Source organism: Pleurodeles waltl, chromosome 4_1 (assembly GCF_031143425.1).
Source record: "Pleurodeles waltl isolate 20211129_DDA chromosome 4_1, aPleWal1.hap1.20221129, whole genome shotgun sequence".
Taxonomy (NCBI): Eukaryota; Metazoa; Chordata; class Amphibia; order Caudata; family Salamandridae; genus Pleurodeles; species Pleurodeles waltl.
The window spans coordinates 774,969,700-774,995,590 of NC_090442.1; the positions used below are offsets into that span (position 1 = coordinate 774,969,700).

The 25,891-nt window shown below is 41.8% G+C and overlaps 1 protein-coding gene across 3 annotated transcripts in view; it reads right to left on the minus strand.

Moving 5' to 3' along the window:
* Window positions 1-957: 957 nt before the first annotated feature.
* Window positions 958-25,891, minus strand: part of CIMAP1B (ciliary microtubule associated protein 1B) — a 61,292-nt gene continuing 36,358 nt past the window's right edge. For all 3 annotated transcript variants that reach the window (XM_069229460.1, XM_069229458.1, XM_069229459.1), the window contains exons 5-7: window positions 22,715-22,836; window positions 4,892-5,032; window positions 958-3,793 (exon numbers count right to left, since the gene is read on the minus strand). In XM_069229460.1, the coding sequence (XP_069085561.1) occupies window positions 3,656-3,793; window positions 4,892-5,032; window positions 22,715-22,836 (401 nt within the window). In that variant the 3' untranslated portion in view covers window positions 958-3,655. The remainder of the gene's footprint in view (window positions 3,794-4,891; window positions 5,033-22,714; window positions 22,837-25,891) is intronic.

Sequence of the window (25,891 nt, forward strand, 5' to 3'; positions counted from 1 at the left end):
TTATGGCCTGTGACCTCAGTAACAAAAAGCCTCCCAGATAAATAATTCCAAGCTGGGTTTAGTCGGACCTATTAGTCCTCTCAAGGAATTGATGATTGAGCTACAAAGGAGCATTTTTCTGTAGGTTCTGGATCAGTACACGAAAGACCCAAAATGTTCTTCATGTAGGCTGTGGTACCCTGTCCCACTGACTGAAAATGTAGTGTATCCATGTTACTTAATCCTTTTAAATCAGAGAACCTATGTGTTGACTTGCATCTGCAGGGGCACTTTATTCTTGAATACAATATCTAAACCACCTATGTCACCTTTGAGGACTTGCCTGATCAAGAGATTCTACAGCCTGCTATCTATATAGCTTTATCTTCCCACGGCCAGGTGTGGCAGAAAGTGAATGACAACATTTTCATGACACACAGTAAGTGTAATGTGATCATACCTAAACACACACACCAATCCACTTTCCAATATTTACCCAAGGTGATATATCAAGAGCAGTCTTTCCCTCTGGCTTACTGTTTACCAAAAGTGGTGTTCTTGGCCAACCAGGCTCTTATTGGGTTTGCTGGTACTGAGCCTAGGTGCAGCTACCCAAAAACTGCTCTTGCTCAAGCTAGCTAGGGTACGTTGTTCCCACCGCCAGACATTCTACCACACCACGTTCTGCCTTACATGAAAAAGAGACATTTCAGAGACTGCTCGATTCTTTACCATCGTCATACCAAGCTATAGAATAGGTATATGGAAGTTCAGTAATGATAATATTGAAAGTTGTCTTGACACGTCTGTGGTAATTAACAAGTGTGGTAAATGCTGCACATTATGTGTTTGTGGAGGTATCTTTGAAGTCTCCGGCATTTTCCTCCGTGGAGCACCTTGTATGTATAACTTTGAAGTAACATCACACCACAAATGCATTACAAGATGACAAAGGATGAAAAATACCAAGCATTCACATTCAGTGCTACAAATGTGGACAATTTATTCGAATGGCATTACACTGATTGTATGGCACATTCACGGAGATTTACAGAACTGCATGTCCGAGTGTTAATGCAAGTATGTAAATACAATACATGCACGTAAGTGGTCAAAGTTCCCCAGACACAAACTGAGTTTAAATCATTGAAATTGGCACAAAATGAGCTAGCAATACATTGTAATATATTACAAAACACCAAGGTACAGACCATACGACAACAGAGCCATGTTGGTCAATATCCTTTGAGGGTGCACTGTCCATCTAGGAATAGAGGTACACTTTGATTGTATTTTCAGCAAAGCATTACTCTGTTAATGAACACCCGAGTTAAGGCTATGGCTGGTCTGTCATTTGTATGGGTAGCTCTATCTATGGCACAGTGAAATAAATTAATTTTCTGCACATGCACATGGCACAACGACCTCAAAATGCTGAATTCCAGATGTGTTCAATTTGCCGTTGTACGTACACACTTATGTTTGTTTTCAGCGAACATGTGCACTAAAGATTAAAAAGAGGTGATGAGAGAGAAAAACATCATCCTGTGCAATAATGAGTAGTCCAATTTTTGTGTCAGAGGATCATCTACGTGGATCTTTGTGCTAAGATAATGTGGACAATTGAGTTTCTTTTCATGTGGTGTTAATATATTTGGCTTTTGCTATTGCACATGCATTACTAAAATAATCAATATGCTAACTAGAATCCAGATGAAAGCAAGAAAAGGGTATATATGGGCCCGATTTGGACAAGCAGGACCTGGACCAGACTTCCCTGGTTTCACAGAAAAAAAATACTATGACTGACAAATCAAAACGTTTGTATTACTAGGTGTTCACCTTCAGTTCCATGATCAGTTAAATAACTTTCTAAAATAGATTGTTTGTTCTTTTGCATGAATTATGTGATCTATCTTTTCCTAAGGAATCAGAACGACTTGTCTGTCTCTTTATGTGTGTACAATTGCACGAGGCTCTATTGGCTATACCGACGAATAGGATTGTGTTCTTTGCATGTCAACACCGCATAGTCACTAATAAAGAGTGGGAGAAAAAAGGCTGTGTGATAGATGGGGACAGCTAAAATAAAAAAAGAGGAGTAGAAAGCAACTGAGAAAAGTCGACAAAATATATGGAGAGACATACAAGAAACATGGTAAAGTAAAGGAAAGAATGAAGAGTTAAAGAGAGAGAAAAATGTAAAAGAGGAAATTATGCAGGGGACTGAGGGATGGAAATAGGATGAGAGAACTGGGAGGCTGACTTGAAGTGATTGAAACTGATATAAAAAGAGTGTCAATGGGGAGCTGCATGGGGATACATAGGCTCCAAATAAAAAAAGAGTAGAAAAACTGTGGGAGAGAACATTGCACATAACATAAAGGGAATCCTAAGAAGGGAAGAGGACAGACAGGAGGGAGAAACTGTGACAGCCAAAGGTTCTTAGATGAGTGTGAAGGATAAGGGGATTAATGCATCCACTATAGGGATCAATATTTTACATCACAGGTTTGATCTTTTGTGTTCAACTAGCCTTTCCCCTTCCTGAGTATGTTAAAGAATATTATTTAGTTGGGCAAAACCAAAGTTATATTATGTAGAGCCTAAATATCTCATGGAGTAAACATATGCTTTACAAATACATGTTATATTAGGCTACAATGAAATCCTATCTTTGAAGTTATTTGAAGATTATAACACCTGTTTGTAAGTCTCAACATGTCAGTTAACTCCTGTGACCCTTCAAAATATTCATCCACACCAATTCCTCTCACTGGAAAGTTCAAGTTGGGCCATCACTTTAATGTCAGATGTCCCCTCAATGAAATTTTAACAGATTGAGAAGGGCTATGTAAAACTGATCACAAGCAGTGGTTAATTTGAGCTGGTGTTTGCCAGTAGGGCAACTGGCACTCATTTTTGGGGACCAGCACTTATTTTAGCACATCAAGCACTTATCATGAGCAAGCGAGGTTAAAAATAAACAAAGTAGAGAGACGAAAGAAAAGAAAGACTGAAAAACAGTCACAAAGGGAGAAAGCAAGAATCTGCAAGAGCGCAGTAAAGGGGCAGGGAGGGTCTGATAGAGGATTAAAGGGGCATGGGGTGGATTCAAGACTGCGCAGCCTTAGTATAGGGTGCAACATCCACAGTTTTCTGAGCAGAGCTTTGGGCACCTTTTACAGATTAAGCACTGATCTCAAGACAGGGTTGGGTAGGCCAAGTAAAGGGGGATACAAGACCTTCTGAACCTGGCTCATCCTGATCAGCTGCTTTTCCTTCTGCTCACACTCGCCCACCCTTTAAGGGTGATGCTTTAGTACTCTCATGAGGCGTGCTCCACATTGCTGCTGAGTACAAACTGTTCGGGTTCATGAAGATTTCAGTGAACAATATTCTCGCTCTAGGCCTTCTGCAACAGAAGAACCTTATGTAGGACATTTACGGTTCAGGGTAAGAGACTAAAAGAGCCTGAAAGAAAAGAGAATGAACCAAGCCGGCATATGGCCAGACTCCCTCATCACAAATAAGACTGTCAAAAGCAAGAGACAAACAGACACACGGTGCAAAAAACATGGGAAGAAATGAGCATTTAAAATAAAAGATCCTCTTAGTTGTATCTCGATCTATAGCTACAATTCCCCCTTCTGTTTCTGTCCCACTACTGCCTCATTTAAGGGCAGCGCTCATCCACTCGTGGAAGCTTAGGTGCTTGGTCCACCATGTCCATGTCCACGATGAGCGGCGCCGAGTACTCTGAGTGACGGATGCCAAAAGAGTAGTTGGGAGCCTGCACCCGGTTGAGATAAACCTGTATTAAAAAAAAATGGAACAGTAATCAATAAACTGTGAAACGACTATGGGGACTTGAGACTATTTAGCTCATGAATTTGCAGCCACCAAGGGGGCAAGCACAGCGCAGCAAATTATAAGATTTGCCCTCACTGTAGGTGCTAGAATGCCAATGTATCATATTTCTAGTGTTTTTTACTTTATTTTATTCAGAAAATGTGTAGAATATACACTGTCTTTTGGATGTAATTTGAATGATCGGAGTGTCTGATAACATTGAATTACACAATTTGTTTTCTTAACAATATATGCTTTTTAATAAGCTTTAATTTTCAGAATTGGGATCATGCTACCATCTTTTTAGGCGATGATGATGAGGATAATAACAGAAATAACAATAAGCACTTTAAGCAGACACTGGGGTGAAAAGGTGCCTGGTGTCCAGCAGAGAGCCTACAAAAAGGTAGAATGCCTGAAAGCCCCCTTGGACAGGTTACCTTGCACGTGCGGGACTGCCAGATCTACAGACAAAACTGCAGAAAATACTGATAATCTACCCGTCGGCTATGATGGCATTTCTGATGCAATAGGAAAACAATGCAGAAATAAACCTTCTGTCACAGTCAAAATATGAAATTTAAAATAACGTGAGAACTGTTTTAAGATTATATAACCTACAATTTGTGTAATTTGTGAAAGTTTAAACTACTGTAAGAGAATATAAACAAGGTGTATTTTTATTCCATGTTTAGTCTTATAATAGCTTAAAACTAATGTTAAGATCTTGGACGAAATACAATGGATGTTTTAATGCTAAAAATAATTATTTAGAGACTGCAGATGGCAAACTTCTATTGTCCCTTGGCTCTCAAAGGTCAGCTATTATGACACACTTCTACAGGCAATCAGCACATTATTGACCTGAGAAGAAATGAGGGCTGACTCGGTCTTGCCAGGTCTGCAGCCTGCAACCTGCATGGTGAACTTCCCACGTCTGACGGCACAGACCTGTGTAAATATCTCTGTTGATGTGTTTGTGTGTCACACCAATCTGTGTTTCTGTCTTGGGCCACTTCCATTCCCTTTTTTCTATTCAACATCCAACATATTTGCTTACCTTCTCAGGAGCATATGCTCCTGGTCCTGGTTTTGTGGTGTTGTCCCCAGGAAGTATGTTGCGTGCTGTCATACTGTAGTGTGGTGGTCTGGTTTTATAAGAACTTGGATCTGTAACACGGTAGGTCCCAGGACCTGGAGTCTATAAATAAAGAAAATACAGTTTAGATGAAGGTACAAGGGCAGTCTAGTCCTAAGCCATTGAATTACTTTGGTAGCAATGTTAAAGCAAGACACAAGACAAGCTTGCCCATGGAGTGAGTTTGGAGAACGATGCCACACAACACCATGCAAGGTGATACACTCCAGGATAGTTTGAAGTCTGTCAAATAATGTAATTCAAAAGGTTTCCTGGGACGGTGTGAGCGGTATTGCTAAATTAAAATATGTGGATACTGCTGAACCTCTTTATCTGCCCAGTGCCACACTGTTGAAAGTAACGCTCTGGTTCACTGTTTTCGGCCATGGATGGATGCTACTGGTGTGGGTCTGTGCACCAAAACCTCACTCCTTCCGTCTAGATAGTGGAGCAGGTAATTTCAAAATGCACTTATATGCAGAAAACCCCTTAACAAGTAGCTTCTTCAGAGTTCACCGTCTCGCTACCAGTGCCTCCAAGAGCAGCCATCGGAGCAGGAGAATATCAGGAACTCTTCCCACTACGCTCTGCAGTACCTCACCTGATGTCACCCCGGAGTTCTCAGAAGCCCTGTGACAAAGTCCTACCAACAGTCAGTCACTGTCCGAGGTTCCTCTACCCTAGAGAGCTTTTAGGGTGAAGGCAAGTTGCCATGCAGCGTGTTGGTGAAGTTAATTGAACCTGTTTTATTTATTTATTTTGGGTATTTGATATAGTACACCCCAGCTGCAAGAAAGCAGCCTACCACTTTAAAGAAACATTTTATTGCATCAGGAGCATGTTGCATATCTACATATTACACACATTGACCTGACGTTACAGCCTTGCACTTTGAGACAGAATGTGGTGGTTTGGTGGTTAGGCCAGAATCACACAATTTCTTGGTCAAGAAATGAAGCCAGTCTTCAGGGGAGAGGGTGAGGATCAACAACTGGCGGATCCTTCAGTATAACTCCAGTAACATCAAGCACTGGTCAATCAGCAGGTAGAATCAGAGATGTTGACAAGTTAGATCTAGAATTCAAAGCACAGAATGGGCATACACCACCTACGGAACTGCTTTGATTGTTATGCCTTGCATGGGCTATTTGCAGGAAACCTTGAGCTGCTCCTTTGAAACAAAGGCCGCCACACTCCTCTCCCACGTCCCGCAACTCCCTTGTCTGTCTGTGTGAGGATGTGACTCGATCCAGTTTTAACATGGTGTTCATCTGGTTAGGAGGAGTTCAGTGCAGCTGCTGAACTGCCTGTGAATTCTCCTGGTGCTGTGCTGGCTGCCTAGTGCTGCAGTACAGTGTATGCGGCACATAACAACTTGCCATGAGTTACGAACAGGCCTAGCTGATAGCACAGTGGACAGTGGGGCACCGGAGAAGGCAGCACATACTGCTGGCCCTGTTGACTTGTCCAGCACGCTAACAGTGATTATGGTGAACAAGGTGTTGTTTTCCCTGGGCTCTAGCAGAAGTAGCTGGCACAGTAGAATTTCAAACTATTCTAGCAATAGAACCAATGTTGCTGTGACGCTGTGCTTCTTGCTGCACCTCTTTGTGGGCAAGAAGACTCACAGGTTCTTTGAGTTTCTTCTGAACTATGGACTTACAAATATTATGATGATAATGTAAAGTGAGTCCAAACAACATACTTTTGTTCAAACTTAAATATTGGTTTTCAGTGAATCTGCCTAAAGCAAGCCAGTCAGGTCTTCCATGTGAGGCGCTCCACTTTAGGAAACCTATGCAGCCTCCTAGAGATGGATGCTCCAGTTAGAAACCTCAGTATTCTGGGCTGCACATGTATGAAGCTATGCAGGCACATCTACAGAGAACAAAGACTGTTGCGAATGCAAAATCTAGGTGTGGTGTGTTAATGAGGTGGTCATCTTACATACGGGGGGCATGGAGACCATGAATAACAAGGTGAGGCGTGGAAGAGATGAGAGATGGCAGACCCTGTGATAATGTCACATCAAGGGAAAGTGAAGTGACATACTGCTGTAGGCATGGCTGGAACCTCCAAATCTGAGGGTGCGGTTGGTGCCAGATGCAGATTTTGTGGTAATGATCATGACAGGGGTTGGGACTCTTCAGTGAGGGGCTTGCAGAAACTGCAAGGTGGGAAACCCAATCATTTTGCGAGTGTGTGCAAGGTGAATGAGGCAATTTTTGATTTTTTTCTCACTGAATTTGCAAGACAATAAGATTGTTTGAAGATAAACCTGAAAAAGAGGTTGGCTGAGTCCAGCACGGGTTTGACAGTGATGTGTGTTTTTGTATATACTGTCATGCTGATCGAAGGAATGGAAGTAAGTGTCCTGCTTGACACACTTCAATCAATGTCATAGCAAAGAAACAATATATGAAACTCAAGTCCACTTAAACATTTCTACACAATTGGTGCAAATCCAAAACCACTGAAGGGAACTGCCATGTCTCTGGTGCCGCAGGGCTCGGACTCAGCTGGAACCAACTTCTACATTACCAAAGTGGGTTATGAAATGTTCATCAGCAGAAGGACTTTCCAAGTGATTGGACTGGCACTATATGATCATGGTGAGCAAGAAAGTGGGGCAGAAGTGATTCTAGATGACTACATCACATTATTCAATGATATTCAAACGCTTGATTGCAAGCTGATGACTACATAGAGGAGACAATGAATTAATTGGTCGTATTACACAGAAATATCATCATCTACATATAGTTCTTTAATCCAGAGGCATGTCATTCCACATGAAGGACATGATAGGCATAGAACCCCTCAAGTTAGGACGTGAACTGCTGAAAGAATCATGGTATTCACTTCAAGTGTTTCCACAGATGAACATGAACACTCTAAAGCCCAAAGCAACTTGATGAAAGCTGTATATCCATTGATATGTGGCTAGTCACCTATCAAAAAAGGCAGATATATTCGGAAATACCTCCTCACCACAATGCTGGAAGCCATACCAGGACCAATCTCTTTTTACAAACTGGACCTAAGGGCAGGTTATTACTAGCCAGAATTTAACCGACAATACCAATATAGCACTACATCTTCTACCCATGTTAACCTTTTTTTCAGAAATGCATGACTAAGGGTCCGATTTAGAGTTTGGCGGACAAGGTACTCTATTGCCAATGCAACAGAGTACCCAACAAGTCAAACCCTTGGGCTGCCTGCTTCATTTAGAGACAGGCGGACCTTAAGTATTCTGTTAACAGAGCTTCTGTTGACTCCTTCAATAGAATACTTCCTCTAACAGCCAGATGGAGTAGAGGCCGTGAGACAAAGGACATTATGCCACCTGCCCTTTCGAGGTGGGGTGGTGTAATGTCATTAAATTCCTATCCGTCACTGCCAGGAAAAACCTGATAGTGAGTTACAGGAAAAGAAAACAAAAATTACCCCCAAACCCTGTTAGGACACTCTAAGGGTGTGGGATCATCAGTTTGATTTTTTCAGAAACAAACTCCCATTTTGGGAGTTTGTTCGTGAAAACAAAAAAAAAATCCTGGTGGACGGCTGTCAAAGCTGATGGTGTAAATCCAACATAGTACACTGAAAGGATTAGGCATACGTAGTACCATCAGGATGGTGGAAGTAATGTCCTTCACCATCCCATGGAGATCTTTCAGTCTAGGCCCTATTTCTTGCATATCTTCTGACGCAGAAGTTTTTTTATAGCAGCATCAGAGAGGCATGAACAATCAGTGTTTAACAAGACGGACCAATATGAGTAATCTCAATGAAGACATCATCTTTGCAAGCAATAGGCAAGAGCAAAACACCAGGCCGGGAGTTGTCCCTCAGAGTTTACTGGATGTGGCCTCACCTTGAAAAAAGTGAAGTGTGAGTTACCGAAATTTGTATTTAGAATTGTTTGGCCACACATTCAGCTCCCATGGGATAAATTTCTGATTTGAAGAAAGTCGACTGTTGATAGATCCCTGTTTGGGCAGGGTGATGCAATTTTGTAGATGACTGTAGACAGAGACAGCCTTTTCATTGCACATGCCAGCAGTCCCCTAACAGATACAAAACAAATTGATTGAAAAGGAGTAACTCACCATGATCACACCTTGTGGGGCTGCTGTCAGTTCATCTGCCTTTGTATGGACATCTATTCTTAGTCCTCTGTTACCACAAGCCTCTTTTCTCTATTTGTTATGGTTGCCACCCACCCAGCTAGCAAAATGGCTTCTGCGGCCTGAAACCATGAATTTCAGCATCTCCTACTGGCCTGGTTCTGATAATCGTTCCTTTTTGCCCAGGTCCACTTGAGAGGACTCAGATGACCAAAAACTGTAGATGTGACTCTGCTTAATTCAAAATGCACTACTGAAAGCTCTGTCATATGAAGATTTGGGGAGACTTTGGAAATACCCATAGTTTCAGCTATGGGTGTAGACAGTTGTTGAAAGTTCTTGGAGGGTACTGAAGACGAACGTAAGAAGGAAAGCTGAGCTTGGCTCCACACTGGATGCACTGCTGTTACATGGGACAGAAAGGACTGCAACTAACAAATGTGATCTTAGTGATCCCTTGTTGTCTGGGTACCTTGGATACTTGAATCATAGAGATCATACATGTGGGACACCAAGTAGTGGTGAACAAAAACAAGTAGGAAGGTATGGTTTCACAGGATGGATAGCAATGTACGGACAGCAATAACAGGTCGCAACAAGCCAAGGAACAGCCAGACCCAAGGCTCTCAGACCATGGAAACCAAAATACACTGATTTTTGTCTGCATATTATTGGACATAATCTACGGGTATTTGTCGGTGGCTATTCTTAGTTCCCCGAGGTGAATCTTATATTTTCCACTGCTGCTCAATTAGGTATCCTTAAGCTGGACAAAATGTTTACCACACCTGGCTTCCAAGATTAATTACATTCTGATACTGACCATAGTTACAAGTGTTGGCCACACCAGGACAGGACCCTGCTACTCAGAGACGAAAGGGGAGGTTAAACAGAATATGAGGATTGAATAAGGATTAGCGAACATCACAAGAAAAAGGGTGCAATCGAGAGATGTCTACTTCCCAATTTCTAGGAACATTTTGAACAACACTTCATACAATCTCTAAGTGAACCCTTACTTCAGTAATGTTTGACACTGTTGTTTGATCTGGCTTTCCAGACCATGGGATTGGCATTCAGTGCATCTGCAACAATGTAGGAAGCGTACAGAATGAACAAGTAAAGTCTGGGTGCCAGTAAACGCAGAATTCCTACTGAAATTCAGCCAGAAGACACTCTCCTTGTGTAGAACAAGTTGCCACAAGGGAAGATTATACTACTCGGTTTCAATTGATTTCTATGAAATGAGCTCTGGTAACTGCTGCTCACTGAAACCATTTACCAGGAATTTATCCATTTTCAAAAATGAATCCAGATCGCTTCAGTGAACCATTATCGCCAAAGAGGCTATCATCTTGCTCTCAGACTATTCACCTGGCTCTTAGCATTTAAAAAGAAAACTAGCAGGAACCCTGCCTCGGGCTCCTCCATGTTGAATAGTAGGAACAGAAATCTGAAGAAGATGATTGTAGTGCTCTCCATTCTCAGGAGATACAGGAAGTTTGGATGCCCTCGCCCCAGGAAGCTTTGTCATAAGGGTTAAAGCTAAGTCCACTTACCTTAAGGACCATGTTACACGATTAGAATGAAACACGTTAGCTACAGCCATACTTCCTGGTTGGGCCTGTTACTTTTCCCATTGTTCAAAGGGGTGAGTAGATAGTGACTAGTCTGCAAGGCACATTACCCCCAATTCCTGCTCCTTAAACAAGAAGCCTGTGTTTTCGGCAAGCATGCTCAGTGATGACAGTGCTTGCTTAGAGAATAAAAATGTCTGGGCGCTGCTCCTGAAACAGCTCAGTATGCTGTACAACTGCGCTTGAGCATGGTGGGTGCCACACATAACACTTGTTGGTCTAAAATGTAGATACAATCAAGGGGAAAAAGCAGTGCCACTGATTTTGGTGCAATTTATGCCAGAAGAAGAAATCTTGTTTAAATTACTCAAAGGAGAAGAGCTGGTCAGGAGAAGGAAATCTGTGTTTGCTACAGCCCTGCTTTTCTAAGGAACATGCAGCAAACCTTTGTACAGTCTGTCTTCCATGCATGGCCATGTGCATGCTGGGATATTCTGCCTTACATGATGCAGCAGCATGAAATGAGCAGCGTAAAGAAACAGCACAGCAGCACCGTTTAAAAAATGTTTTGGAGGATTATATACTTTTCTAAAGCGTGATATATGCACACATGTGGTTTTCCGAGAAAGCAGCAGTGATACTTTCTAATGAGTAGCACTAATCAGTCATGTCCATTTAAGTACCTTAATTTCACACGTTAGTCCTTTTTATGCGCAGTAATACCTGTCATCTACTGTCCTTAGATAGGGCAGAAATGCAGCATTAAGTCCTCTTTCAAAGCAAAATAGTATTATACTATGAGAGTCATTTTCTACAGCACAAGGTGTCTCAACAATTCAAAATCTTTATTCGGATTTTACTCCATAAAAGATAAACAATCTCTTTAAAATGGTAAAAATATACAATAGGATACTTCAAGAAAACATTACTAATAAATAAATAAATAAATAAGAAAGCCTTTGCTACTACAAATTGAGCGATTATTCATTCTCATAAAAGAGGTTTTCTAAATACGACAGCTTTTTTCTTTGTTCTATGGCATTTAGGATACATTTTATCACTGCATCACATTTCTCATTGGTATCCAGTTTACATAAATAATTAAAAGCTTCTCTACAGTAAAATAATTTGTTAATAACAAATAAGGGTTTTAAAAATTGCTTCCTAATGTCGTGATAAAATTTACAAGATATAATAAAGTGCATTGTGGATTGTGCAAATCGTCCCACACAGGGGCACTTCGGTAGGCTTTTACTCCAAATCCTCACCTTTGGGAAAGCTACCAAAAAGTGCAACATTCTAAAGCGCATTCGGGTCAGATAAAATCTATCCTGAATGTTTGCTACTGTCAGCAAATAATTTGGCATTACCTTGTTATTTGCAGTCATATAAAGTGCTACAGTTGATTTCCTACATTCTCTATTTTCTCTATCACTAATCCTCCATGCCATTAGTTGATTTTTCAATTCTTTCTTGCTAAATTGGAGGAAAATACCTGGATTGTCCAAATTTGGAGCTAGATTTATACCTTTCAACAAATCTTTTAAATGCATGAACCATGGAATTCTATCCCAATATTCTAATGTAAGGCAATCTTTAATAATCTTTTGGCTAAAATGCATCCCTTCTTTAGACCAAATGCCATGCCAAGCCAACAGCGCATTGGTGTATATTAGATCTTACACATAAGGGCAACCCAACTCCTTGTGTACCATAAATGTGGAGGTGGTATTTGGCACTGCAAGTAGTCTGCAAAAAAATGTATTCTCTAGCACTTGTAATGAATGGATCTTGGGCATCAAACCCCAAAGGGCAGAACCATACGTAATGCTGTTAATTGATTTGCTTTTGTAAATTTGCAGCATTTCCCTAAGGGGTTTATTGCCACATTTTTTAGAAAATCTAAAAACAGCCTCAGTTGTCTTAACATACTTCATCTTGATAATTTCTAGATGTTGTTTCCAATGACCCATATTAGAAAACTGTATACCCAGGTATGTAAATCCAATCACCTCTTCACATTTATGGCCCTTAATAAAAAAAGCTTTCTTCCTGACTTTTCCATGTCCATAAGTCATTACAACAGTTTTGCTCATATTCAACAACATATCTCTTTCCTCCATAAATTCCACAAAGCCCTCGATTAACCGCTGCAACCCATTTGCGGTTTGTGACAGCAGTACTGCATCATCTGCGTATAAAAGGACTGGGATAGAACATTCTCCTATTTTAGAGGTATCAATTTCCATATTTTTTAAATGGACATCTACTCCATTTATGTAAAGGGAGAATTGTAGAGACGCCAAAACACAACCTTGACGTATTCCTCTCCCTATCCTAAAACCTGGGGTACACTCGCCATTTCTTCCATATCTCACCCGCGCTGTTAGATGATTACAGAATTGCGCCAAGAAGCTTATTATATCTAAGGGCGCGCCCATATCTATTAAGACTTTCCACAGCTTAGCATGATTCACCAAATCAAAAGCGCTGCTAAGATCTGCAAAACAAAGGAACATGTGACCCTTCCTTGCTATTGTATATTTGCTTATTATTAAATTAAGGTTTATACATTGTTCCAGAGTACCAACCCTAGGCCTAATTCCCAATTGAGCCTCTGTGAGTATATGGTTATTGGTTGCCCATGATTCTAGTCTTTCTAGGAGTACTCTTCCCAGCAATTTAACATAGGTATCTAAAAGTGAGATTGGCCGATAGCATTTGGGGTCACGTCTATCTCCCTTTTTGAAAATAGGAACAATTATACTTTCAGTCCATGATGTTAAAATATATCCCTTTGTCACACTCAAAAAAACTTGGGTCAAAATAGGGCACCATAGATCGATGTGTGTCAAATAGGCATCTACTGGCACCCCGTCAGGGCCTGGTGCTTTCCCTTTCAAGCATCTTCCCATAGGAGATTTCACTTCCCCTATACTAACTGGTTTAAAAAAGGGTGGCTTAATCTCAATTATCCCAATATTCGATGTGTGAGTAGTCAGATTATCTGGGTTAAAAATTGAGCCAAAATGAGAAAGCCATTCTAATGACGGAACGTGTACTGTTATTTCGGGTGAATCATTATTTTTTAGGAATGGTTGGTTAACTGTTTTCCAGAATAGAGTACTGTCTCTTAGTGTATTTGCTTGCTCAAGATTAGCCCATGCCCTAGCTCTCAATTGTGCCTTCCTGGTCTTTAGTGCATGTTTGTAGCTAGAGCGTTTGATAATTACCTCGTCCCTATTTCTTGGTCGAGCCTGCAGGGCTTGTTTTAATTCCTGGCTTGCTAATGAACAATTATGATCAAACCACCCCACTTTTTCACTCTTTTTGTTCCCCGATGTTCTCACTAGGCTTCCTGCAATGGCATTTCTAAGCTGGTTAAAGGATCCTAAGATCTCATATGGGCTTTGATTATATTCTGTACATGTGAGAATTTCTTGACAATGTCGTGTCACAACTTTTTCATCACATCTATTTCATTTACCCCAGTCCATTTAATTACAATACCATTTTCCCTTCTTATTGCTATATTCATTGCCAATTGTTCACCTATATTAAAGGGTTTAGCCAATCTCATAGTTAATAACAAGGGGTGATGATCACTATAGATGGTTGGCTCAATCTTCAGGGATTTGACCATATCCATATTACTTTTAGACATTAATATGTGGTCAATTAATGAGAAATGTCCTCTTCCTATAAACGATGGAACCTTCATTCCTTTAAGCCCATCTTGTTCCATCAATTCTAAATCATATCTAAATAATATTTAATTCAGTGCAATTCCGTAATTATTATGCAAAAAGTGTGATTGGGCGCTTTCCCCCTCGTTGACAAATCCACGTCTTTTCTATAGTATTCTGGCATGTCCCGATATTAAAATCTCCAACCCATATTATTAAGTAGCTTAAAGTTATATCATTTACAAAAATCTGTAAATCTTCCTGAAGAGTCGATGCCACTACTCTATTGGTGCCATCAAATTTATTATTGTAATAGTTTATTAAAACAATTCCTAAAATTCCATCTATCCGAAAATATAAAAACTGATAGTAAGGGGAATCAAGGGAGGATTTCACCAATATATATGGTACCAGTGTTGAAATCAGTATTGCTAATCCTCCCTTTGCCCTACCACTAGCTGAGGCAGAAGCTGGGGTAGAGAATATGGCATATTCTTCAATAAAAAAGGATCCCGTATGCCATGTCTCTTGTAGGCAGATTATATGTGATGAGCTTATTATGGTCTGCCATTCCTTCTCAACCATTTTCGTTTTTACTCCCGCTATATTCCACAACATGAGTATAATTAAGTCTCCTGCTAGGGACCTCCCTTCTGACTCAACGTCACCATTACAGCTTAAAGATTTTAAATTGGGCACTACAGTAATAGATTTTATTTTGTCAGGTAGCAAGATCTCTTTTCTACTCATGTCCTCCTGCTGTCAGTCCAAATCCTCCATGTTACTCAGGGGAGCGAATCGATTGGAACACTCTGGTTTGTTATGCCTGTCCAAGTTGCTGGGTGTATTCCCTGTGGCCCCCGTGTCTCTTGTGCCTGAGGTATTCATCATTCTATAAAAATATCCTAGGGGAGCAGCCATAATCTCCCTTCTCAGATTTTTACAAGTTCAGTGTCTTATATCCAAGTCCGCTAGTAGTTGACCCACAAAGCGAGGATTACGAAAATTAACCACAATGCAATCTCCCTCTTCTTCCTCTAAATATCCCACCCAATCAACTCTCCTTGCATATAAGATTTCACAAAATAGTATATCTGGTGTACATATATTCCCTGACATCCAGTGTACTACTTTGTTACGTAAATCTGGCCAGGTCTCGACGATGTTTGGTCCCAGTTTGGGAACATTTTTAAGAATGATTGTATATGGCGTAGCATCTGGCGGTAATTGTAATACCTCTTTCACAGATCTATTTCTAATCGAGGACTGGCATCTATGATTTCTATCCAATTGATCCATTTGATTGATCATGGGTGCCTTAGACAGGGGCATTTCTTTCTGTATGGGTGCCGGTATTCTATACTTCTTTTGTTAGGATCTGCTTTCCCTGTCATTGCACTATTCCTTATATCTACAGCCGCTTGGCTCTCATTTGATATAGTGTCACTACCATGGGACAACATTTTCACTTTAGTCACTGAATTAACACTTACTTCTATCTTAGTTATATGTTCTTTTATCTCCTTGAATTCTAACAATACTTTTGACTCTATATGGTCTAACTTGCCATGCAGTTTCTTGAAAAGAGTTTCCATACGTTTTTGTAAGGGACCATCGTTGTCTGATGATAGTGCTACTGCATGACCCCCATGCATTTCAGTTATTATTTTGCTACCCTTAGGGAACTGTGAAGATGGTAACATAAACTTAGATTTGGTAGTCTGACTACTTCTTTTTTTCTTTGGTGGTGAAGGAATTTGGTCATCTGTACTGTTCGAAGAATCGATTTCTTCTATTATGTCTGAGGGTAATAAAGGGCCTAAGGAAAATCTAGGATCCACCCCAGTACATTTTTCCTTTGGGGATTTTAATTCAGAGATTAAACCTACAGCCTCAGTGCTCACTTCAGTGATAGCCTCATGTAAGACATTTTTTGTTGCCACTAAACGTGCTTCAACATTAATAATTTCTTCATTAATTTTCCCCATTGCATCTGTAAGATAATTGGTGATTGTATTACTACTTCTCTGTTTTTTTTTATTAATACCGTTCCCCATTTGGTTTTGCTTTCTTTTCCCCATTATGTATATTAGGTACTATGTTGGACACTCTTATCTAATCTCAGCAAAGTATATGCAAATCACTAAACTGGATATCACCAGAATGTGCCCGGCCCAACCTCCTCCGGGCTCTGGCGGGCACGAGGCGGGAGCGCAAAAGGAGTTATTAGAGGGCTCCTGCCCCTGTCCACAGAGCCGGCACCAGCTACAAGCGCAAAGCGGGAGTGCAAAGAAAAGAGTTATTAGAGGGCTCCTGCCCCTGTCCACAGAGCCGGCACCAGCAGCAAGCACAAAGCAGGAGTGCAAAGAAAAGAGTTATTAGAGGGCTCCTGCCCCTGTCCACAGAGCCGGCACCAGCAGCAAGCACAAAGCAGGAGTGCAAAGAAAAAAGTTATTAAAGGGCTCCTGCCCCTGTCCACAAAGCCGGCACCAGCTGCAGCTCAGAGTCTTTAAGCGTCTCCTCGCGGCCCTATTGCACACTGGGTAATGAGGTCCATAGGAGACTCAGCCTGGTAAAGAGCACGTCCCTACCATATGTAGGTGCCCAAAACCAGTGATTGCCAAAAAAGATATCAGGGGGGTGGCCCAGCCCAGCCTCTGTCAGGCGCTTACGGGCGCAGGACGGGCCCGCCCGGGCGCCGCCCGCACGCGTCCCGCGAAGCGGGAGCGCAAGTTGAATTTAAAGGGCCCCTGCCCTGAGTCCCCTTTGCCGCCGCCTCTCTCCACACAATACGCGCTTCCCGCGAGAAGCGGGAGCGCGATTTGAATTTAAAGGGCTCCTGCCCTGAGTCCCCTTTGCTGCCGCCTTTCTCCACAAAATACGCGCTTCCCGCGAGAAGCGGGAGCGCGAGTTGAACTTAAAGGGCTCCTGCCCTGAGTCCCCTTTGCCGCCGCCACTCTCTACACAATACGCGATACACTGGTGTCTCGTTTTATGCACCATTCACGAAAAAACACACATTTTTCATTGATACATAGTGTCCCTTACTACTACCTGAACGGAATACTGTGTGCAGACAATCTTTAGAAATAATTATATGTAGTAATAATCAGTCCATATTTTTTCTTTTCATTCTGGCACTAGCAGTCTTGTTTATCTCACTGTAAAACCAGGACTACAAGCCCCGGAATGCACAGTAAAAACTTGAATCGGAGTAGTTAGTTGTGAATGGACCTGGGAGAAACAGCAGCTATGCCCATGCACCTACTACTTCCACTGATGTGAACAGTGCCTCTGCTCCTTCGTGTATGCTCCCGTTATACTAACACATTATTTCTCCACTACACAGGGGGGTTCAGAGTGCCTCCTTTAAACTTGGGCCTGCATGTTACAATTCCACGCAGACTGGCGAGATTGCTCTTCTGGGCTGAAGTGACTGCTTCTTTTCCATGTCCAGGCTCTGCCCCGTTGCTGACTGGAGATTCTAGATACAGGGCTGGACCACGTATTGCACATTTAGAGGTAGGCATAGGAGGGCACAAAGGCAAACAGGCCCTCAAACTCATGTCACTTGTCAGGAGAGTGCAGAGTCGCTTACATTCATGTCACTGTTGCTCATCAAGGGAACTTTGCTGTAGATGTGGATGCTAAGGCACATGGCCCACATGTACTTGTCAGCACAACTCATAAGGGAGTAGCCAGAAAACTAAAATGCACCCTACCTTGAACAAAGGCTCTGATGACATCAAGCAACCAAAGCATGTGAGCCCAAACCTACCTAGAGGAACTCCCATGTCTCTTCCATCCAAGCATCCCAAGTCAATGCATACATTCATCCTTTCACCCTTCCATTCACCTACTAATATCCACCAGTTCACCTTTACATTTTGTTATCCAATCTTTCAACATTCCTTCCCTACGTTGGACATTCCATCCTTCCCTCCACACATCCATCATCTGTGCATGCATTCATCCATATATCCACCTACCTATATGTCTACCGTTTGACTTATTCACCCATCAATAAAGGGTTTCATCCATCTATTGATCCTTTTGTCCATCTATTTATCCGCCATCCACCCTCTCATATTCCCATTTACTCTGTCATCTTTTCACCCATCCACCCACCCATCCATTGATCCTAGCAGATTTTCATTTTCCCTGCCATCTTTTCATCCATCCATCCTGTTTTCAATTTTCTCTCCCATTCTTCCACACACCCATTCATCCATTCCCAGAGTTACATTTAATCTGATACCCTTTCACCCATCCATCCATCTGCTCAGATTTTCATTTGCTCTGCCATCATTTCAGCCACCCATCTTACCAATTCTCTCACCCAGTGGTCCAGTCATCCTTTTACCCACCCAGCCATCATTATACCTACCCATGCTTTCAACCACTAAACCACCCAGCCTTTCACCCACTCATAAATCCATGTTTTCATCCTCCCATCCATCCATTCACCCACTCATGCATCCAGTAGTACATCCTTCTTTCCCTTTTCTATCAACCAAGCTTTCTTTCATCCTCTTAGCGTTAATTATGAGCTTTTATCTGGCACGTTGCAGACAAAAGAGGCCCATAAAGATCCACGCCCCCTGTAGCTGCTAAAGTGGGGGGCTCACAACGCCCCTTGCGTCTTGTCACTATGATACTCAGCTGGGAGCTTTCTCACCAGCCTGACACACTCCTGGGTCTTCGATTCATGGGGCTTAGTCTGTGCTTGCTGGCCCAATGTCACCCATGTTTCTCTCACTAGCCCTCTGATTCCGAACCCCACCAGAATCCACCGTTCAAAACATAACCTTTTCTGCAGCAAGCGTCAGTGCAATCGGCAAGAGGATATCTGTGTTCAGCGATTCGTCACCTGTATGGCACGTCCTGGATGACCAGGTTGTAACCAGAACCTTTCCAGCAGTCTTCTTCACTAGAGGCTCCAGGACCTCTAGGAGTGCCGGGCCTCATTCTCAATGTTCTCAACCTCTCATAAATCCAGACACAACTGATGCACACCACATACAATTTAGGGAAATTTGGAAGCCCAGTTATGCAACACTGTGCTGATTTATGTAAGGAAAGTCAGTACACAATCTCCCTCCTGGGGTACAGGTAAAATGACCTGCACTCCACAACGCTTGATCAGCTGCCACCAACTGTTTGTTGCATCATGGCCTGGCTATAGGGAAAGCAGTCACACATTGACATGGACCCTTCTGTCCAGAATGTAGAACGCTGTTGGTGAGCAGACAACGTTTAGCAAAGTTAATCGTTCTGGTGATGGTTGCCAACCTTTGGGCTTTGTCGATTCCTGCTTTGCCATGTGATTTTTAATACAAAATATTGTTGTAGGAGCTGACAGGCCAGCACTAATATTAGAAAAGAACATTGCAAAAAGCTAAAATATTTAATTGGTCTCACAAATCCCACTCTGCCATGGCAGTCCCAGGAGGTGGATGTGAAGCTTTCTGGAGCAGGAGCAGGACAAGCAGAAAGGAGTGTTTTAAATGCTGCCCAGCCCCACTGCTACATGTAGGTGTTGTTTTGTGGTGCCTCCCTTCTAAGAGAGGTTTTGTGAAGTGCAAACTATGGGCTGATGAGACGAGAAACAGATAAGGAATCAAGGACTAAATCATAAGACTGGAACCTGGGGCCAGATGTATTAAAGGGTTTTACCCATTCTGTGTCTATGGGCAAATGTGTTCGTACATACGGTGCTTCATGCAAACTATCTAGAAAAAGGCAACAGCTAAATCCGTAGCTGCAGAGCTAAATAGAGGATGGGCAAAATCTAACAAGAAAAGATTGCCAGATAAAGTCAGGAGCCACAGAAATAGGCCAAATCTTGTTGAAAGAAATAAGGGCTTGATTACGACATTGGCAAATGGGATACTCTGTTACAAACGTGACAGATATCCCAGCCGCCGTTTTACAAGTTCCATTGGATATAATGGAATTTGTAATACAGCAGACAGGATACCCATCTATCCGTCTCGTTTGTGACAGAGTATCCCGTCCGCCAAGGTCGTAATCAGGCCCTAAGTGGCTAGACTACAGCAGAGGCTTACATTATTGGATTGTGCTCTCAGATCCCTCTCTAGCATCCTTTTCGTATCACACGGTAGATCTCTTATAGTGCAAGTGTGTTAAATGTTGAAATATTGTTTTAAATTCTGCTTTTGTGTCTCCCAAGCATCTGAGAAGATATTTATAAAGGTTATGAAGATGAGAAGGATCCCAGACTGGGGAACCTCTATTCTGTAATAGAGGTTAGAAAGGCCCACAGTTATGTAGTGTTTTGGGGCCAGATGTATCATCACGGCCCTTTGCGATTCGGAAATAGCAATTTTTAAGAAATCGCTATTTCCGACTCGCAAAGTGCCATGTATCACATTTGTGAATCGGTAATAGCGATTTCTTAAAAATCGCAAATGCTATTACCGAATCGCAAATTGCGATACTGGCCCCATTCGCAGCTATGGGCCTGTTGGCCATATCTGTGAATTTTTTGCATTTCCAAAATTGCGATTTCTGAACCAGAAATCGCAATTTTGGAAATGCAAAACCCCAGGGTGCTGAGGAGCTAAGGCCCCCTCTGCTGCACCCCAAAAGTATTTTTGGGAACATGTAAGGTGCACACATGCCAAAAGGGCATGTGTGCTTTACATGTACAATTTAAAAATGCATTTTAAATGCATTTTTAAATTTTGCACATGGTTACCACCAAGTTCAACTTGGTGGTAATTAGCGATTCCTAAATCGCATTTAGGAATGGCTTCATACATGTGCTAAGAAATCGCAAATAAGGAATCCTTATTTGCGATTTCTAATTTAGAGAGTCGCAATTTGCAACTCTCTAAACAGGGTCGCAATTTCAAGGAATCGCTATTTTAGCGATTCCTTAAAATTGCATTCAGAATGTATTTCATACATTGTGAAATGGCATTTTGCATTCGCAAACGGGCATTCGCACCGTTTGCGAATGCAAACTGCTTTCATACATCTGGCCCATAGTTTGCTACAACTACACACTGGCCAGGAGTCTGCATCTAGCAATCTGTTATTGATTGAGTGAGATTCTACCATAGAGGATGGGGCAGACATATTTATCCATTTGGTAGGAAAACTGTTATTAAAGATTAAGGTCATTATTTATCCCTAAACACATAAGAGGTTCGGATTAGGACCCATGGCCTTTAGACACAGAGAAGGCAGGGGCACTGTAAAAGATAACCAAGGCCAATAGGCATAGCTTTATCATACGTGAAAGTGCTTCTTCTGTGATTGAGGTGTTTGTATGTTTGTATGCTTGAGTGATTGAATGTGAGACTGAAGTAAAGGTTGGTAATGGGTGGATAACTGAATAGATAAATAAATGTATCAGAATACATGCAAGGGAACATAAGGACTGGATGAGCTACTTGAACTTGACATAAGCCATTGTGGGTCCTCTCAAGACACAATACTGCCTGGAAAATGGAAATGTCTTGTGAGGTGAATCTGCCCAAGAGAGGAAGCTATGGACTGGAAATGTCTGGTGAGACAAATCTGGCGGGCAGAGAGCAGTGAATAAGGGGAGGTCCAGTAATGAAAATATAGCAGAGAGGAAACATTGAAAGAAAATTCATACTCATTGCGCTTTCCAAATAGCTTGAATGCTCATGAAGCCTGTTACATAAAATGAGCATTGTGTGAGGGAACGGACTTTTTAGCTGTTCTTTCCTACAAAATATCCACTTTGCTAGTAGCCTGCGAAATGACTGGCATGCTGTTATGAGGGGGTATCTGACAGAGTGACCGTCCCTGGTCTTATTTGTGTGGAAAGTGAAACCATAAATGCTCTCTGTGGCAGCCACATGCTTGTGGTGTGTGTACTGGCTAGGTGGTGGTAGCATCACAGGGCAACAGTAGTAGCTGACACATGATGAAGTAGTCAGTGGCGGGCCCATTCTCGACTTTCAGTATGTGATTATTACTAATAGGGTGTGTGCCAAACTTGGGGACCATTAAACTGCTGTAATTAGAGGTGACAATGGTGTGCAGAAGCAGGTACTGTTGCCCACACCGCCAAGATCTCCACAAGGCATATGAAAGCTGCTTGGTATAGGACCACAGTCACCAGTTAAAATTCACCTATCTCATTACATCATGATTGTCATTAGGAACAATGAATGACTAATGTGTGCTGTTCCAAAATACGAACGCTGCTTCCTACACCAATGGGTTGGGGATCTAACACATTGGTCTTTTTGTGTATAATGACACCTGATGGCGCTAGCTATAGAAGACAATCTGTCTATAGCCAGACCTAAACAGTAGTAGGAGGGATATCAGAAGTCTTTCCTCACTAACCTTCTGCAGATCTTCTGCAAAACTGCCAACCTTGCTTCTTCCAGTAATGGAGATGCAGGGAGCTGCTGTCTTGTTGACTATATGTGGCCCAAGCACTGAAGGGAGCATATAAGCTGCTGGCCCTAAGGGAAGATAAAAGAGAGAAGCAGATGTTAGCACAGATTCAGCGTAGGCTGCCGCTTTCCTCAGAAACAGAGCAGCTTCAACTAATACAGGACAAACTCCACCAGCAGTCACTCAAGTGCATGGCATTTCATTATTCCCCCATGCATGGCTTAGCTTCTGCCCACCCAAGATCCCCACTCTCCTGCAACCACAAGACACAACACAAGCAATGCCCATCAGGCTCAAGGAAGTGGTACAAATCTGGCCTCGGAGGCTCCCAGAGGGACTTGTATTCACTTACTACACAGGTGCAGATGTTAAACAATTCAAGTATAGTACAAATATGGCATTTTGTGCACCTGAAACCTCTACCAAACTTCGATACTTTTTCTTGCATCAACCTTCTTCGCTCGACATTGCATTTCCCAAAACACTCAGCACCTGGCTCCCGCAATCTACTAGGACTGTTATTGGAGGAAGAGGAATAGAACCTGAAGTGTCTCTATTAGTCAGCCCAGTGAGTGTACGCCCGGTACGCAAGTGCGTATAGCTTCTTTGTTTCTTATTAACTCTACAGTTTCTCTATTTGGACCAGTTTTGCTGCAGAAGCTGTATCTTCACTGGTTTGTGTTTTTGGTGGGTATCGATGATCAATATTGTGGCATTGGTACAGCCTTCAGCTACATCTCTGAAGCTATACCCTGCACTTTAGCCTTATTCCACAATATAGATAACTGTGCTGCTACCCGAGCAGGTAATAGAATGTAGCAGTAAAATACTGTGAGTCAGCACCTGACAACAGGATAGCGGTCCCGTATGTTAAGTCTGGTCTATGTGCCATGCTTTCTCGGTTATTGCTGCTAACCATGTCAACACTTGGTTCTTGATATCTACACCTCCGGCTTCGGTTTCTGAGCCCAAGTGACAGGAAGACACTTTGGCAGAACTCACATTCATGCACCCTATTATTATGGATTTGGCCTTGTAGTGGAACCTTGGACCTTAAACAGCTCATTGAAGGTCCCTAAGATATCATAAACATATTTTGGATGTAGGTTTTCTGTGAATAATGAATCTATTCTCTTTATTTTGGGGGCTGGTTGTTTTCCATATTCATACATTTGTTTCAACTTTCTTCAGATTCTGTGTTTCTGGGTTATTCGAGGATTGTGTCATTTGCATGTGCATCTGAGGTCATAATGATGCATTGTTTCTGTGATAAAACACTGAGGGTATCTTCTAAGAGAAGCGTATATCAAATGGTCACTATGTGCCTCTCTCTCCTGCTATTGTGTAATTTGCTTGCTCTTTTGTTAAAAAAATAGGATATTTGATAAAGCACGGACCTAGATTTTAGCAGCAAAGGAGGGCTCTGGAGAGAACATTTCTATTCTAGCAGGATTACTGACATATAACAGAACAAGAGGCATGTGGCTTCCATCTGAGGAGGAATTACAAAAAACAAATTATGAAAGGGGAACGAGTGCATGGGAAAACAGGGCTTTAAGTGGGCCGGGTTCCTCTGGGTCTAAGTCCTGGTAGTAATTAAAAACAGTCATTGAGGTGAGCCCCAAAGGACCCTGTATTCATGCCTTTAACTTGACTGACAAAAACACTGATTGACTTCTGATCAGTGAGTGTTAAAACGTTAAGTAATCCATGCCAACGATTTAGTTCCTGTTTACATTTTACATGTTTAACACTCTTAGGGAGTATGAGATTAAGTAAACTATTTCCTGGATGTTGTGTTTCTGTATGTTTTTTCGTGTAGCATGTTACTCCTGTAAAGTGCATACGCTGAACCGAGTGACCGCCAGGTGCTTATAAAGGGCCACTATTGAGTGCTCTGGAGTTGAGGCTGAAAACAGTGCGAGTTTCTCAAAGTGGCCGTCAGTGGGACAAAAAGGTGTTCAGAATACATGGTCATCTAACCCTTCACCTTCTGAAGAGCACACAAAGCAAATGTCATCTATTGCACTTGCAATTGTGGTTCTGTGTAAATGTGTAAAGGAGGTACACAGCTGTCAAAATACTGACACTGCGAAAGTAATGCTTACAGGTGAGCTCGTGAAATGTGTGTTTAGGGGGTGATGAAGTGAAGGAGATGCGAAGAAGGACATTCTTGAAGAGGTGAAAAGAGGTGCTAAAGAGGAAAGAGATGTAAGATAATTAGATGGACGAGATGTGTAGAGAGTAGAGTGTACATTTCTAAAAGAGGGAACATAACAGAAGTGATTGAGACACTCAGAAGATCACTACCTCTTTCACTGGGCAGAGAATTGTTTAATTCATAGTCTCAATTTCAGAATTGAAACATTTTCAATATTATTTACAAGATCATTGTTGCTACTCATTTACCTTAAACAGCAAACAACCACTTACAATGCCAATAGTCCTGGCTGGTTTTAGATGTATGTAACTCGTGGTGTAATATTACTGGATGCAATAACAAATTCACAGAGAGGAACCAATATACCAGTCAAGTGACACACTATGGAAATCACTTATTTTTTTTTACATATTTAAGCCACACCATTAATTACATAAGCCATGCCTCGTTTACAGAGCCCTTAATTTTTGAATCCTAATTAAAGCCTTATGGATAAGTATGATTGTGACAAAACAGGGGCCTGCTACGTTGGACAACTTTGCCTACAACCATTCCAGGAGTGTTTATAAAACATGTGGGTAAAATGTTTCCTAACAGATAACACTCAGCAAAATCTATTTGTAATGGAAAAAATCATTTCCCAAAAAAAGGTTTTCTCTGCAAACTCACTCTTCATGTAATTCCAAAGGCCACAAGCTGTGCAATTACATGAAGTTGTGAATTTTAAGTAACTCTACTGTTAAATGTAATCTCCACTGAGCACTAGGCAGTATGATGCATACACAGCACAATGTTTTTCTTACATATTTACCTTACAAATATTTACAACTGAGACACATGGAGATAATTTGCAGGTGAGCAGTCACTGGGCTCCCATCAAAAATAGACGAATGTCCTGTCCGCCCAGCGTCAGTTCCCCTGTCTACTTCATTTAGAGATCTACAAACTGCTTCCTTTCCGAA